The sequence below is a fragment of the Vidua macroura genome, chromosome 5 (assembly GCF_024509145.1).
Source record: "Vidua macroura isolate BioBank_ID:100142 chromosome 5, ASM2450914v1, whole genome shotgun sequence".
Lineage (NCBI taxonomy): Eukaryota > Metazoa > Chordata > Aves > Passeriformes > Viduidae > Vidua > Vidua macroura.
In genome coordinates, this window is record NC_071575.1 from 62,797,333 (window position 1) to 62,815,424 (window position 18,092).

General features: G+C 34.9%; 1 protein-coding gene across 1 annotated transcript in view; it reads left to right on the plus strand.

The window, feature by feature from the left end:
- The window catches only part of GNAI1 (G protein subunit alpha i1), a 33,536-nt gene extending 19,547 nt beyond the window's left edge, over positions 1–13,989 (plus strand). Inside the window, exons 2-9 of the mRNA XM_053977776.1 lie at positions 71–113; positions 190–331; positions 4,744–4,901; positions 6,406–6,534; positions 9,573–9,702; positions 10,911–11,064; positions 11,869–12,083; positions 12,185–13,989. Coding sequence (XP_053833751.1) covers positions 71–113; positions 190–331; positions 4,744–4,901; positions 6,406–6,534; positions 9,573–9,702; positions 10,911–11,064; positions 11,869–12,059 — 947 coding nt within the window. The 3' untranslated portion in view covers positions 12,060–12,083; positions 12,185–13,989. The remainder of the gene's footprint in view (positions 1–70; positions 114–189; positions 332–4,743; positions 4,902–6,405; positions 6,535–9,572; positions 9,703–10,910; positions 11,065–11,868; positions 12,084–12,184) is intronic.
- The last annotated feature ends 4,103 nt before the right edge of the window (positions 13,990–18,092 follow it).

An 18,092-nucleotide genomic window follows, 5' to 3' on the forward strand; every position in this document is an offset into this window, starting at 1 on the left:
GTAGAATCAAAATGTATTTTCAAAGATTAGTAAAAGCCTAATGGTGAATTTTCACACATTTATTTTTCAGGAGCTGGTGAATCGGGGAAAAGCACAATTGTCAAGCAAATGAAGTAAGTGTGGTGAAATACTGTGATAGAGAAATATTTTTTAATTTGAATAGAGAATTTATGTTTTTTTCTTCCATAGGATTATCCATGAAGCTGGTTATTCAGAAGAAGAATGTAAACAGTACAAAGCTGTTGTCTACAGTAACACCATTCAGTCCATTATTGCTATCATTAGAGCAATGGGGAGGTTGAAGATAGACTTTGGTGATCCAATCAGGGCTGTGAGTATTGAAGTACACACACAGACATACAGCTGAAATATCCATACTATTTCCTTCAGAAATCTTTGTGAGATACAGTGTTTGATAACTAAATGCCTTTGGTCTTTACCCACAAGGTGACCTGTAGAGCAGTCAGCACTGGGTTGATTCAAAACAACTATTTGGTTTAGATACTATTTTCTGAATTCTGTCTAAATTTGGAGAACTAAACATCTGAATCGTAAGGAGTCCACAGTCATGTCTCTATTTGTATGGACTGGTGTGCTACTAGGTAATTTAAGTTAGACAGCTTAAAAAATACTGCTTAAATAGGGAGGCATCCAGCTACTTCTGCACTGTACTGCCTACACTGTACTGCCTGCACTTCTCTATTAGGTCATAGACATAGCAGTGCCTGAAACATTGCCAGCCTCTGAGCTGGACCCTGTTTCATTCTGATTTCCAGTGTTGAGGGTCTTTATTTTGCTCAAAGAAATGTGGGTATGGACCTGCTGCGGGAATCCTATTTTTTAATGATACTAATACTAGGATTTTTCCCAAGAAACAAGACCTTTTCTGGTCTCAGCTTTTTCAAATGTACAGCTTTTCCGTACATTTTCCATCTTATTTCATCTAATGTCCCACATGCAAATCTCTGATGAGTTTATTTGCCATCCCACCTATTGGTATCTCCAGTCCTGATCTTGTGCTCTTACCTATGGTGACCCTGATTACATCCACATCTGGTCAGGCAGGAAGATGTTTGTAATATCTCTGTAAAGTGCTCAGTTTATGTTTTTTTGCTTGTCTTCTCATTACAAGACTCTATACAGTCTGTTCTGCAGTGCTGAAATTGATCCCCAGAGTTGTTAATCTGAACAGTAGTTAAAGTTGGTTCAGGATGTATGCTTTTATCTCCTCTCCACGGAAATCAGTCACAGTGCAGAATGCTCTCCAGTACTGCTTTGGAAGCCACATTGTGGCTGTCTCACAGGAAAGGTGGAGGAAGGATTTTGTTGCTCGTGAATATGTTCATAAGTATATGTAATGTAGTCAGGAATATTTTGTCATAAGTTCTTTCCATCACTTTAAGGTGGAATTACAGTTTGGGAGGAAAGGAGGGTTTTTAAAAGTAAGAAACAGTATGCAGATGCTTCATTCTCGACAGTCTTCAAGATTTTATTGGTTGTTTGAAAATCAATTTATAAATGTTAGACACTATTCATTCAGTAACCTTGTGAAATGCTGTATGTATGGTTGTCATAAGAAAGATGTTTGTAAAATTATGTATAGTGAGTCATAAAGTTGTATCTGAAGTCTAAATCTGATTGACAGCCAATTATGGCCATTATTTTATGTACATATGTTAATTCTACCTGATGTCTCTTCAGTTGTAAGCATAACTAGTAAAAGCTTCCATTTCTCTCGTTATTCCTCTCTACACTTGCTCTCATGTTTGCTGTAGTCTGCCCTTGAAACCTAAGTTTTCCAAAGCGACACTATTTCAGTACTTGTTAGTTCAGTGTTTGTGCAGTCTTCTCTGGAGTCTGGCAGTTGATGCTGGAAAGAGGCAGATGGTAGACTTATGTTACTGAATGCGTAGTAAGAGAAAACGGAGGAGGAGTAAATTTAGGTGTTAGCACATAAAATGACTAACAAGAAGATTTTGAGGGCTATGTTATATGTGATGTCAGTTTTAAGTCATCTGAGTTTCTCGACTTCAGAGAGCTGTATAAATGATGAGGCAAACTTGTGTCAGGATCAATCTTAAAATAGCTGTCCATCCCTTTGTACTTAGTCAAGTCTTGGTGATCTAAATATTTTTTTTTTCAGAGGAACATTGCTGAGGAACATTAGCATTAGATGTTAGTAGTAGTATGTTCATACCTTAATTATTTCAATTTTGTTTTAATTTTGTGGTCTTTTGCAGAAAAATAGCTCAAAATTGTAACTCTTGGTGTAAACTGTTACATTCAGATTATTTTTCTTAAATTTCTGAGTCGAATTTCTGATGGTTTTGCTATAAATGGGGTAAGGTTCCTTTGAAAATTACATACTCTTATTTCTGTCATAAGACTAATGGTAGAGCAGTGAGTTGAATGTTCTCTTTTTTCAAGTTATTGAATCAAGGGAGCACAGATAACACCACCAAATAATTTGTAAATCTGATCTATCTTCCTTTGTGCTGCAGGACAGTTTAAGTAGAAACTGTGTTTTGAGAAGCATTTAGTGAATGTGCTTCAAATGACTGGACCACTTTCTGAATGTGAGATTTGCACTAGTTATTAAATTATTAAAGAGATTATTAAATTGGTTATTTTACATTACCTTATCTATGGAATCTGGTTAAAAAAGTGACACCTGTAGAGGAAGTTGCCCTATTTCAGTATAACTAAAGGAAAGTATCTAGCATTGATGAATAATTAAAATAGAACTTGATCATTGCATACTGCCTCACTTGTGGTGTCTGTGGTAGTTGCCATTTTAGCAAAAGGAAGATGGGGTAACAGAGACCATTTTTCATTTTAATGTTTGGCCTTTTAAAAAGCTGAAATCAATTCTCTTATTCTACCTTCCCTTTCCCCACTCCCCTGTTTGAGAGCATATAGAGATACATGACAGTCAAACCATCTTAGGTATAAAATGTCATCATCTTTTGTGACAAAACTATCAGTTTCTAAGCTGTTTCCATCATGTGTCTTAATAGATTGTCTCTTCTTAAAGATTGACTGCTTTTGTGAGTTGTAGGTCCTTGCATTTGCATCCACAAACAGTATTCAAGATCAGAACTGTCATTCAGGTTTCTTTTATGCAGGCATAGTGTTCAAATTAAAGCCCCTGAAATCCAACCCTTCGATCTTTACAGCTCTGGGTTTTATATGTAATTATTGGTACAATGTGTTAAATGTTTATTGTTTGTCCACAGTTTGTTCTGTTTATGTATAGTAACCAGTATTTTTGTTTGACAAATGCTCTTTTAAATTTCTACCTACTCTAGCTTTTAAAAGACACTTTCAACTATACATCAACAACCTGTTCTTCATATGTATACCTAAAAATCTTTTCAAGTTTGGCTTGAGTTCACTGAACTGCCAGCCTTTCATTTTCAGCCTCTGAAATTCAGTATTACCCAATCCATCCAAACAATTTCCCTGTTAGCTCACACAATCTTTGATTATTTAAGTCTACAGTGGACAGTACCTTTAGAACAATCGCTACTTTCTGTGCTTATCCTGCAAATAGGTTTTTTTTTCCTACAGCTTTGTGTTGGAACAGCAAAGTGACAGATTTTTCTACAGATTTGCATATGTGTCTTCACTTACATTTTGTAAGAATAACCTTATATGTTGCCTTTTTAAATCCTCCTCTTTCTTGAAACACTTTCAGTTCCCAGCTGACATGTCTGAGTCTCCCTTTTCTCCTTCCTCCTTTCCAGATTCATTGTTCTCTTTCTTTTAATTACTGGACAAACAGTACCTGCTGTGGGTAGTTGTTACAAGCTGATTTTCCTGGCTGACGTACCTTGGCATTGGATCATGTTCTGCTAATAACCAAGGTCAAGCAGCTACTCCAGGAGAGTACTAATGTGGATCTTCCCTATACCCAACTGCTGTCTTTCCTTCAGTGCCTTACAGGTCTAAATATAATAGAAATACTTCAGAAAATAAAATATTAAGTTTTGTTGCTCAGTCAAAGTTGGATGTCACTGGTCAACTGGTCAAATGCTGGTAAAAGGGGAATGGTGGATTTACATCCTGTACTCCATTAGCCTCACTCTCAAATCCAGTTATTATATATAGTTTTAAAATCCAGTATTTACTCTTAAAAATCTTGATATTTGCTTGATATTGCATTACCAAGAGAACCTGGTCTCTGTAGAATAATTGAGGCAATGGATATTTGTAGCTGATTTATCTGGAAACATTTTTAAAAGTGTTTTTCGAATTCCTGATGCATGATTTGGGAAGAAGTGATTTTTTGTCACTTTCAAAGTAGTGTAATTAATTAAAATTAAGCATTTAATGTGTTTTCTTCAGTTGTTCGAGATACAGCTACCCTTCTGAATAGTCTAGTTTGTATTGTAACCATTTTACCCAGTATGTGGTATTTTATGAGTAAATATGGTTTACTATAGGTTTGAGCACAAAATATGTTACTACTCCTGTTTATAAAAACTTCGCTCAACTTATAAACAGAAGCTTTGTCAGCTAATGATAAATTCAATTACTAGTCTTTTTCTGTTGTTGAAAAATGTGGGAATTAATATCCAATGCAGAACACTAAAATAAATTATTTTCTTTTACATTTTTTGTTTGGTTACATTTGCATTTACCAGGTTAAGTAATGCATTTGCTGAATCTAGTTCTTAAGTGATAATACTTCTGTTGTATTTCTCAATATTTCTTTCTTCACCCTGTGTTTACATCCGAAAGGATGATGCTCGTCAACTCTTTGTGTTGGCTGGAGCAGCAGAAGAAGGATTTATGACTTCAGAGCTTGCGGGAGTTATCAAGAGACTGTGGAAAGACACTGGGGTTCAAGCCTGTTTCAACAGATCTCGAGAATACCAGCTCAATGACTCTGCTGCCTAGTAAGTGCACTGTGACAGACAAGATTCTCTTTCCCATCTAACTAGTAGCTAAAGCAGTATGAGGTGTCATGTTTTGACAAATTCTGCTCCCACACAGATGGAAACCACAGAAGTAACTGGACATAGAGTGTGTCTGCTTGGGTCAAAGTGCTGCAGCAAAACTTTGAGGTTGGAAAGGAAAAGGCATAGTGTAATTATGAACTTGTGTGTTCTGACCACATGTTTAATTCCCTTAAAGAAGACAAAGATTGATTTAAGGTGCTTTAATAGGTTTTCTATTACAAAAGCATGACTAAAGTACCTTTTTAGTATCTGAATGTGTCCAGAAAATGTGATTACATGATCTATATCTGTATTACCAAGGATACGACTTTCTTTTTTAATAGAGTTTTTTCCTATTTCAACATTACTATGTTTTCATTGTTAATTAATGGTCTCTATTGGAAATGTGTTGAGCCAAGAAACAATTAGAATGTATCCTTTATGCTAGGGCACTTAAGTAAGAGAATAAAACATTAAGGAACTAGGAAGGCAAAAATAAAATGCTGTGGCAATAAGTAACGGTAAGTCAGTAAAGGAAAAGAGTCCACTGAAGAAAATACAAGATGGTAAAGAGTGGCAATAGCAGTGATAAAGCCTTGTAGTGCAATTTTTTTATGATTCTGAAGTAATTTGTAGTGTTTGAAGTTGTTTCTCAGTTGTATGAACTTTTTTCTATATGGAACACTTCATTTGGAGATTCACATACTATCCTGTGCTAACCTTCTGTGGACTATTTTGTTGTTTTAGACAACTGTGACTAAAGTTTCATAAGAAAACTGTTCTTCTGGCCATATAAATGTATCTGTAAAATTGTTAACTTCTTGTTACACAGAAAATAGGACACAATGCCTTCCCTGTTTCCTATGAGAAAAGTACAAGTAAGAGCTGTATAGTTTTTTGGAAACACTGGACATGGCCTACATTGCAAGGAGTTTGGCAATGAAAGCATACTAATTGTAAAAAAATACGTGCAATTAGGAATTCTCAGTAGAAAGTTAATTGTTATGTATTAGGCATTTTCTTAGACACATTAATTCTGGCCAAAACACTGAGTTATTCTTTTCTTGTCTGTTATCAAGTAGAGTGATTTCAAGCTTTGTTTATTGTTCAAAGTAACCTGCAGTTCAGTAGGTTGCAAAGATGAAGAAGTTATAATTAGTGTCAATAACATGGATGTTTATGGAACCATGTTTGCATTTTGGAATTTCTAAAGAAGAATGCTTTATAATGGAATAAATTGCTTAAGTTTCCTTTCATCTAAGATGAAATATCGTGTCTCAAAAGCTTATTTTGAAAAAACTTGGGAATTTGAGTAGAATACTGTGTCTTGTGTCTCAGAGAAAACTGTCTTATAAAATTCAAGCACAGTGTAATGAATGGACTTAAAACTTCTGTAATTCTTTGTAATTATTTTGCTGCTGTTTTGTGAATAACTGAAAGCAGTGTTTATTTTTACCTTTAGTTACTTGAATGACTTGGACAGGATAGCACAAACCAGCTACATTCCAACTCAACAGGATGTTCTCAGGACAAGAGTGAAAACTACAGGAATAGTGGAAACTCACTTTACTTTCAAGGATCTTCATTTTAAGTATGTAAATAATGCTGCATGGTTATATGTCCATCAAAGTTCCTGTAAAATTATGGAATATGGCATTCAATGGTGTAATTTAACAAATTTGTCTAACCACAAGTTTGATTATTTCCCCCCACTTTTTATGAAAAAAAAAAAATTCTTGCGCTTGACTCAGTTTTCTGAAGGTATGTGAGAGTTGTTGGAGCTCCAATAAATGTTTTTGTTACATTGAAAATGTTTTGTAAGGATACTTTTGATATAAATTAAATCTCAAAACAAAATACTGCATTTTTAGCCATGTTAAATAGCTGTTCTATTGGATTCTTGTTTTAATTCTGGAGAACTGGACGCTTATAAGAATTTACTGGTGTTGTATGGATTTACTATCCATTTTCCCAAAGAGGTGGATTCAAAAATGTCCTATACTTCAAGGTAGTATTTTAGAGACGAAAGAATGTAACTTACATTTCTGTGGTATGAGATTTAGAAAATAATTATAATATTCTGAGCATTTTATGTTTAAAGACATAGAATCAGAGAATGGTTTGGGTTGGAAGGGACCTTAAAGATCATCTAGTTCTAACCCCACTGCAGTGGGCAGGGACACCCTCCACTCGACCCATTTACTCAAAGTTCCATCCAACCTGGCCTTGAACACTTGCAGGGATGGGGTATCCATAACTTCCCTAGATAACTTGTTCCAGTGCCTCACCATCCTCACAGTAAAGGATTTCTTCCTAATACCTAATCTAAACCTACTCTCTTTCACTTTGAACTCATTCCCCCTTGTCTTCTCACAATATGCTCTTGTAAAAAGTTTGCCCTGATGCACGTGCAGCATTCAATGTGAAAACACAAGATAGTGTTAGCCATCAGCATACTCTACCTCCTACTGGTGAGGAAGAATGAGAAGAAAACTCAGTAAAACACACTTTAAATATGGATTTAGATTCTGCAGAAATTCTTCAGCATGTCTGTATTATATATTTGCTTAGTATCTTTGTGGAAAATATTTTTTATCATGGAAATGCCTGGCAAATACTGAAATATGGATACTTCAGGACAATCAATACTGTGGAAATCTGTTTTGTTTCCTTGTTTTATAGTTTAAGAATACAAAATTTGTATTAATCCACAAAAGAATAGCTGATAAAAGGTTTGCAAGAGATTCATTACCAAAGAAGAGTAGTCCTTAGCCCAACCTGAATAGAAAACTTCAGTATTCTCAGGAGCCCTCCATCTTCTCACTTTCCAATGTTTCTTGTTCCCTACTGTAGATGGGTCCAGTCTCTGTGGATTACTGTGACTGTTACAAGGACCATATGGTTACACTTCTGTAAAATGTATCTTTGAGCCAGGCCTGTGGAATTGTTTAGCTGTAATGTTGTACATTCAAACACCTGTACCTGTGCCTTAGGCAATAGACTTAATGAGTTATTGTGAGGGCTTGAAGTACACTCGTACATAACCTTGAAATGAACTTTTAAGATCAGCCAAACACCTGAAAGGCTTGATTATACTAAGACAAGGGTACATAAGTATGACTAGCTGCACAGGATCAGTTTCTTTCATTTTCTTTTCTTTCCAGTTCTGCTGTGTGTGTTTAGATTCCTTCAGGTTGGGCCTCAATTCAGCCTTCTCTATAAAGCAATTAACATGGCTTTGATTATTGGTTCAATCCAAATTGCAAATAGCAAGTCATCTTCATCCTGTTTCTATAGCCTAGTCCAAAAATTGAGTGTGATTATTTACTACCTTTATGTTCAAAGAACACTTTTTTTGTAGAAGTGTTAATTCTTATGGAAAATGAGGTCTCAGTATAAAGGTACAAAACATAGCATTAGAATTGACAGAAGTAATTACTAAAATATAAGGGATTAATTATTAAGATACAATACAAAGTTCGTTATTAAGTACAAAATATATTCTATAGGTACAGCCATTGCTAATTGTTTGAGAACTAAGTAGTAGGTGGCTGGCTCACATTTGTATAGAGTGATATCCAAAGACTTCCCTTCAAAGATTTTTCTGAAGGTAAGGAGCACCTCTAAGGAATCCTTTTTTTCAGCAGGAATTATCTTTCAAGTGTTTTTGACATGGCATTATCTCAATGTAGAACATTAAAAGTGCAGTGAGCATTGTCACTTCTGCAGTAGTTTGCCCAAGTAGAAGACCTTGTTAAAGGTTACAGTGTTTCTGACAATTTTCCACGAGAAAGCAAAGAGACTTTCTTTTTCTTCTAATTTGTTTCCTTCTCTACTTACTTTTACTGTGGGTTTTTTTTCAAATTAAAACCTAGCAACTTGGAACACTTGAAGAGATCTAAAAATAACAACTGTAATTGAATCCCTTCAAGTGCAATTTAGAGTGTTTGTGTAGCGTACTAAGATTAAATCGGTAGAGTTTTTTACCTGCCCCATACTTGCAACCTTACAACTCATGGAAAACAGGAAAGGGGGCTAATAAAAAACACTAGTCAGCTTCAGTAAGTGTCATATGTAAAACTTAATTGCATTTCAAAAAATGCCTTTATTGGAGGGAAAGTGAGGGTTATTTTTACTATATAATGCTTATTTTGTCTTCTATGATAATCTCGTAAAAACATCCCATTTAAACATGACCAATTGAAGAACAGATTTAAGTTGTATTTTGACTTAGAAAAGAGAGGAGCTAAAACTCACCAGGACTGACAGTCCACATTGTTGATCAGTATCTTTTATTATGGTAGACTTTTTAGTAAAGCTAACTGTATGTTTTTATTTTATACAGATTACAATTAACTTTGTTAATGAAGTATAATATTGTAAATAGTTGATTTTGTTTCTCTTTCATCTCAGACTGTCTTATGTTATCTAAAATGTATAGGAAGATTTTCAAAGCTTTATTAAAATTGCAGTGTATATTGAGAAAATATAAGATACAGAGTTTTTTGCCTTCTTTTTAAGATGTTGTTCTCAGACTTACACAGCTGCTAATTCCAGATTTTGTTGATTAATATTCAGAAAGCTAAAGATTCCAAAGTTCATTCACTGCTTTTTACTTCCGTTTTGCAGAATGTTTGATGTTGGAGGCCAAAGATCAGAGCGGAAGAAGTGGATTCATTGTTTTGAGGGTGTTACAGCAATTATTTTTTGTGTGGCACTGAGTGATTATGATTTGGTCTTGGCTGAAGACGAGGAAATGGCAAGTACCATAATGTTGAAGAAGGGAATAGTGGTTGGACAGAAGCTAAGCTTTGAATAAAAGCTATAAATGGGTCTTTTGAAGTATTACTGTTTTATAAGATGGATGGGGTTTGTGCAAAAGGTCTCAGTGAAATGGTGATAGAATTCATGCTTTTGGGTTCCAAAGTATTTCCTTGTATTCTCATAAGGAATACTAAGAGATAAGTATTCTTTTAGCTACGCTTTTCATGTTTTAAAGGAAGCATAAATTAATGAGGATACATTGTCAGTAATACACATTTTAGTCTCTTTATGGATGCTAGAAGTACATAGTAAGAAATTTTTTTACTTACCTGTATCTACTACATTTTGTTTTCCTTTCCTTCCTCAGTCTTCAGTTTTTGTTTCTTTCTAACTGTGTTTCTCCAATCTCTTGTCTTAGTTGCAGAAATGTTTCTCTTCTTTTTCCTTTCCAACACCCTCGGCTCCTTACTCCTCTTTCAAGAGTTTACTCCTTCTGTGTCACTGTGCACAGGCTGCATTTTACTATCTTGAGTGGTCTGAAGTGATGCTTACCCTCTGTATGTGAATCATTAACAGACTCTTATGCTCTTCCTTGTGTTCTGCAACTTTCTATAAAATATAATTTGGGGAGGAAAGAGAAATAAGAAAACCTTTCAAGTCAAATATAGTGTCAAAGAAGGTCGTAGCTAGCATCCTGCTACTTAAATGACCGGAACTTGGCCAAAGTACTTACATGTTGGATAATTTTTCTACAGAGTTAAATATTATGGTAAGAGTTAAAATACCTGCTTACTTGATTCTCTAGCTTTGTAGAACTTTCTTCCTTATTCTGGAATATCAGCTAGGTGCAGAATTTATTTTCAATTTCCAGAAGATCTAATCAGTGTTAAGACGAATTCAGGTAACTCAGCAATTCTTGTAGAATATCTCTACTGCAAAATGTCGAAACACACAAAAAATTTCTGAAATATTGAAAATTTAAACCTGGAAATGAGAAAAAAGTAGTTTCTTAAACCCTGCTTGTGGAAGTGATCTTTGTGGTAGTTTTGGCCTCTCTGTATTTCCCTGCAGTAAAATGTGATTTTGTTTGCTAAAAACATAGTTTTGTAACTGGTTCATTTGTAAGTAATTAAAAATATGTATCCTTATTTTACTATTGAAGTCTGATAAAATAGAAAGTGATGGTTTCTTTTTCAATTACAGAATCGGATGCATGAGAGCATGAAATTGTTTGACAGTATCTGTAACAATAAATGGTTCACAGACACTTCTATTATTCTATTCCTGAACAAGAAAGATCTTTTTGAAGAAAAAATCAAAAGAAGTCCTCTCACTATTTGCTATCCTGAATATGCAGGTATTGGAGGGATAAATATTTATATGACCTAAAATTTAAGATGGGGGTTGTTCTGATGGGTCACAAAACAGTGCTTAAGTGTTTTTAACCGGGTGAAATAATGCTGGTCCACTGATAGCATTTACATGTTACTGCTGCAACTGTTCAGGCTTATTTATTTAGCCCGTTCTTATTTCTAAGAAAAAAGAAACTACTTTTGTACTTTGATATAAGTAGGAATTCCTGAGATACATGAGAGGTTTTTGAACAGGGAGTGTACATACATTTTGACATTGTGGCTTATTGAGGAAATATACAACAAAAGAGCATTAATTCATTTAACAAGTCTTAGTGTTTTTATGTATCATTTTCATTGTAACTTCAAACAGAAAATAGCATGTTAGAGGTAAAAAGCTTGAGAGAAATGTGTATGCCAAGTGTCTTTAACTGAGTGTGGGAAAACCTCAAAGCTTTTAAAAACATTAAAATTTAAAGCAAGTAACTTAAATGAAGGAAACAATATATCCTAAACTAGGAAAGTGAAGGGTCATTAATGATTTGTTCCTCTGGCACTGGAGTAAAAGGAGAGACTATTCCTGCACCTGGAACTGAATTGAGTGCTAAGTTTTTAATATTACAAATGCATTCAAAAGGTCTCCTTCCAAGGTTTTTTTAATGGTATCTTAAAGCAGTGGTGTGGAATTTCTCCTCTTCAGGTTTAGGTTAACTGTTTCCAAAGAACCCCTTCCTTCAAAGATAGCTCTTTGGAAGGAACTCGTTCTTCTCTGTTGGAAACCTTCTTACTGAGCAATTTTCTTCTTCTAGGGTCAAACACTTATGAAGAAGCAGCTGCTTACATTCAGTGTCAGTTTGAAGATCTGAACAAGAGGAAAGACACAAAGGAAATCTACACTCACTTCACATGTGCCACAGACACAAAAAATGTGCAGTTTGTTTTTGATGCTGTAACTGATGTCATTATTAAAAATAACCTTAAGGACTGTGGCCTCTTCTGAGAACAGACAAAAGGTTGTTCAATGGTGAATTACATGCCTGAAAACAGGACTTAAACATTTGGAATATGCCCACGCTGTGTAAAACCTGCATAGATATACTTAATTCTCTTTTATTTTATTTTTAGGTTTGGAGATAGACTTCGCACAATTCTAATCTTATTCTTTTCAAGGTGAAAGAAGTACAAAATGCATTGTGCTCAATGATAGATCAGTACTGTACTTGCCTGTTTTAACAGCTTTATTTATGTTTGTCTTGTAAATTTAAGTAATTAGTTAACACTGAGATGTCAGTTGATTGTATGTAAACTTACAGTTGTAGTAATGTATTTGTATAAACGTTGAATGGAATATTTTAGTAACTTGATGTCCTCTAAAACATTCCTCTAAAATTTCCATGTTTTATGAAGATACTCTTAGAGGAGACAGACACTTTTTGCCTTTGGATTATTTAAACATCTTGTAAAATTAAATTTTCTTTTCATCTTAAGGGTGCATGCTGCCTTATTCTTTATTTTTGTTGGTAATACTGTATATGGCGTTAGCATTTTTGATATTTAAACAGCCTCATTCACCTTCTCAGACTTAAAGAAAACATAACCAATAAACTTATTTTTTGCCTTAAGTTTTGAAAAAAAAATCTTTTTATAAATTTAGGATAAACACAAAGATTATTTTAAAATTTAAATTAAATCCACAGTTTATGAAATCCAGGCTTGCAGTCTTTGCAGTGGAAATGTGGTAACACTGGGAAATTGTTGTTTAAGGATCAGCTACGACTGAAACTGATGGAAATGCAAAAAGGAAGTTGTTAAAACTATTCATATCAATAAAAAAAATCGATGCTGTGGTCTTTACTCAGTGAATGGAATGGAACAATTACCTTTGGGGTGTTTTAAATAGACAGCAAAGGCTGAACTTCAGAGTAATGTTTTTTCTGCTTACTTAAAACATAAATTCATGTTCTCCTTAAACTTTTTGCTATTTTCTGGTAATAAAACTAGTTGGATAACTTAATAACCATAGAAAGACTGGGTTCCCCCACAAGACAAGGGGGCTTCACAGATTAAAGCAAATTCCTGTTGCATATAGCAAGAGTCTTCAATGTTTTGAGTAGGGTGATTTAGTGACTTAGAAGTGCTGATTTTTTAATTTCCTCTTTAATTATAGCTTCACAGTTTCTTATAAGTTAAACATTATTTTCTTCTGGTTATGCTTTCATTATGTGATTTGCTGTCTTAGGTACCTATCATCCATTGCCTTAGGGATAGTGCCAAAACTGATTTTTTTCATACAGTTTTTAAAAGGAATAAGCTTGTAACTGTAAATAAGTTGATGGTTGTCTTAAATGTATGTTGTCATCTAGAAAACACGAACGTACCAAACCTGGAGATACAATTTTCTATAATTGTTAAAATATTTCAGGCAGCTACAGTACACCATAAGTTCTTTGAGAAGTAAATAAGTCTTGGAGCCTGTGGCTATTTTTCTATATTATCTTAGCATTTATGTTCTTCGAAATGTTCAAAATATTGAAGTCATTGTTCTGTTGTTTAAATTTTGATTGTGTATGTGTTTAAGTTAGGCCTCTGCTTGAGTAAAACTTACCTGCCTTTCTCATTCTTTAAAGCTTTCTTTGTTAGGTACAGAATTGCTAAATGCATTTTAAATGAAAGATTAGAAGGGAGATAAGTTATTGCTGGAGGTTGTTAAATATGTTGATACATTATGAGCTCTTTCAGCAGTTATGGTAAGCAATCTGTATATCCTGGGCTGCTTTTAAGTGTGCTTTACGGTTCTGGATATGATTTTAAATCTCACTGAGCTACTTTGTGGAATTGTATTTACACCTACGTTCCAGCTGGTTTTTGTACTTAATGTAAAACAAAAATTGGGATTAATCAAATTAAATAAATCTAAATTTTGTGCCTTGCTTGAAAGAAATGTTTTTCATTAAATGTGCTGATGGAAGTCTTTGCATCCATTCTGTGGCGGTAACTAGGTAGTAAAAATGAGAAGATAGGAAGTCAAGAGTAAATGTAAAAACTTCGTGCTAGAAGCATTAGATTTCTTTATTAATTAATTAATACATTTCTTAGCACCTTCCATTGGAGAATTTTTGGAATTTTGTAACTAGTGGTTTATGAAGTATTCGTACATTAACACAGAACAAAATTGTGAACTAATTTGCCTGGCTAATCAACAGATAATCTTGTTTTTTCTGACCTGATGCATAGCCAGCAGAGGTGCTTCCTTGTAGAGGTGCTGCACTGGTAGATCAATCTTTGTCCAGAGATAAAGTTGTCAGCTTAGGCCACTTCTCTAGGAAAAGCTCCAAGAAGATTTCCATGCAGTAGTTGTGGGAGCCATACACTTAGTTTCACTGCAGCTGTAATAAGGCTCCACATCTCTCTTCCATCAGGAACCTGCTTCTCTGTCAGAGCACTGCAGAAAATGGAGGAAATGCTGCAGGTACACTACTGTCTAAGGGGGACAGTCTTGGCCCTCAGCAGCCTGAGCTCTGTTCTCTTCCAGTTTCCCATTCCTCTGCTTTCTTCTTGCAGAGTGTGCAGGCAAACTGCTTTCTCTAGCATGACACAAAGAAGCTCTATTACCTAAGAAATTCCTTCAGGATATTGTAAATGTACCAAATGTAAAAAAAACCACACCTTTGTGGAGACTTCTCCAGTCCTGTGGTCTTGTGCACATCTGTGGTTGAAGTCTCTCAGTAAAATGCAGCCGTCATTAAACATGTAGTTATTTTAAGAGGCTTAACACTGTGGAAGCGTGGTTTGGAAAATGTGCTATTTGGCTTCATTATGCCACCTATGGGATCTGGAGGTTAATTTGATGTTAAATGTAGTAATCTCTCATTAATTAAAACAAGGTCCAGGATCACAGTATGGGAACAATGTAGATTTACTGGATTGCTGTTTCTGGTTCCGTGTAGGCGATTAGCAGCTTCATGATTTAAAGTGTACATTCAACCTTAGGGAGCAAAAGAGATCCATCTACAGCATGCTGAACAGCATGGTGGCTGGTGTGCATTCAGAATTGGGGAAAATTAAAGGATAATTGTCTGTTTCAAATCAAGCAAAAAGGGAACCCTGCCAGGATGCTGGCTATCCTACTGTGTGAATGTGCCTTGAAGTTGTTATAGTTCATATTAGTAACTAAGATCCTGTGGGTCAAAGAGTAATGCCAGGGTTGTAAGCTTCAAAGCCTTGACTATATTTCATTTTTTAAAAAGTGTAGAAGGTGCAACAAGAGTCTTTAAGCACCTCATCCTTGAATAATTCATAGCCTGTGGAAGTGCAGTCACAGTCCATGAATGCGGAACATGAGACTGGTAAAAGAGGAACTTAATCAGTCATGGACTATAAGCAGTGCTTGTAGTTTTTGCAAAAATTGTCGAGTTTTTGGACTCTGATGAACAGTAATATTGAAATTTCAGTTGCATAGCTGCAAGAAAACCATTTTTTGGTTTTGTCTCTGGAGTTCTTGCAAAGAAGCTGGTTTGACATCGAGGGAACTAGGACCGGAGTTTTACTTGGTTATATTTCTCAGTTATGAAAATATGCTGTACTTAAAAATGGCTGTTAAAATGCAATTATCAAGCTTTTTGTCCCTAGTGTATTTAGAAGCAGTGCTTTTCAAAGTTGGTCATGATTCCAGACAAGGTGCTTCTGGCTGGGTTGCTCTGCTTGTGTCTTCTTTTTTGTGGTAGTGAGAAGACTTTGACTATTACCTGACACAACAGAGATCAGGATTATTGAGCAGTTTGTTGTAGGAGTAATTTATTTGATCTAAGGCTTAGTTAGGCTTATTTTTAAAAGTCAGTAGGGTGAGATCTATACAGGGCAGTGTAATGCTATACCATTTTTGGTCATACTCCCTTCTGGGTATTAGGACAGGAAAAATTGAGCCCACCGTGTAGAAATACAGGTCTGTAGAACTGTACTTCTCTTGTGCTATATGTCAATTCTGAAAGGAATGTCAGAGCATCTGTTACAAAAGAAAGATTTATGCATGCAAGGATGTACTGATAAGAATGTGCTATCTGAAAATTGACTCTTTTTAATTGCAGTGGAACAAAAGGCATTTAAAACCGAATACATTGTCACTGGAAGTCACTGCAGCTTCACAGAACTAGTTGTTCCCAGCTACCTTAGTCTTCCTCCTTTTCCATCCTCCCACTAAGAGAAGTTTGGGGAGAGGTGGTGTCACTGTGCTTTCCCTCACGGGTTGTGCTATTTGTGTCAACATATGAGTAATGGGTACCTTGAATCCTGCAGAATATGCTGATCTGTACTTTCTTTTGCAGTTAAAGAATATGCAGATGCCTGATTTAAGATTATTATTAAGGTAATGTAAGAATATGCAGATTGATTAGAAAATAAGTGTACTTAAAACTGCATGTGTTTGTATAGAAAAGTATGAAGTCTAGGAAACAAGGAACTTGAGCAGGTGAAGCTTTTTAGTTCTGTAGTTTACAGTTCCACAGTGATCCACACATCCCAAATACCTCTTAAAAGTGTCCTCCTGCCTACAGAATCAGAAGGCACTGTGAGAGAGTACAGTACAAGTGACTGAGAGTGAACACATTGCAAATAGAAACATACTTCTAGGTTTTCTCCATTTGTCAAGAAAAAATGAACAGCTTTCTAGACTAAATCAAAAGAATAAACCATCTATTTTGTACATAGTTTCGTAATAATTTGTCTCAGGAACTATAAAATCTTCCTGTGGAAAAAATACAGGGAGGTACGGTCACAAATTTTCACTCTTCCTCTGTTCCAGTGTCGTGATTCTCTTGAATTATGATTAAAAAAAACCCCAACCCACAAAATCTATTCTAAAAATGCTATGAAACTGTCATCCTGAGAATGTTAAATAGTTCTGATTAAAAAATGTTAATACTTGTCCTGTAAGTCAGGATTTTTTTTTATAGATTAAAACAAAGATGAAGCTATTCCTCTTTTGATTCTATAAATCACAAACTTATAACATCTTGTCTAACTTTCAAGAGCTTTATGAAAACTCAGATTTTTTTGTGAGAATACTATTAACTTTGACTTGATGTGAATTGCCAAAACTTATATTTCTATTCCTATTAATGAGAATTAAAGGTGAATTTATAAAAAAAAAAAACAAAAAACGAACTGTAGCTATCAACTGCATAAGTTAGAATGTAAAACTGAACACAACAACCAGAAAAAAAATTACATTGTGATTTTATTGCTGCAAACATTAGAACATATCTTGAAGATGTGAATTTTCTGGGCAGATGATTGAAAAAAAATTGAATTTGTTAGGGACTGCACATGAACATGAGTATGTTTGATCAAAATCTGAAGTTGTTGCATATAGATTCTGCCCATATCTTTCATAGCCAAATTATGTTGGTTTGGCTTAGAAGTCCTTAGTTTGCCTTGTTTTTCTACCTATTAACTTAATTATTTGTCGAGTTCTCAGTCTTTGGCCCTCTGATTCAATTTAAGGAATGGAAGAAAGTAATAAATTTTATCATCTACTGAGACAAAAAAAAAAAAACATTTTCAAGATATTTGTAGTCACTTGGGCATATATGAGATTAATGTTCTGGGAAAGCATTAAAGAAAATATTCAGCAATGATCTTCACAGCTCTGTCCAACATTTGAAGAAAGCAGCTTTGAGAGAGTGTTGTGGTATAAAGTTGTTTTTTGGTATATTCTTGCCTGCTTTTGTTGTCTGGAGCTCTAGTGAGACAATAACAGTGAGGTGTGTGCAGTTGCTCAGCTACTTATCCCTTTCCCAGGTGAGGCTGTTAATGTCTGTGTTTTAAAGGCCCACGGAGCCTGATCTTCCATATATTGAGGGATGTCACTCTTGCTCCAAGTATGACACAAGAACAGATGAGAGACCAAATTGCAGGAGGAAAAAAGAAGCTTTAATACAAAGGATTCTCCAGCTTATATAGACCAATAGGATACATTCTACTTGACTGGCTAGTTAATAAAAATATCTTTCTCACGCACCGTCCTTGAGAAGAACAG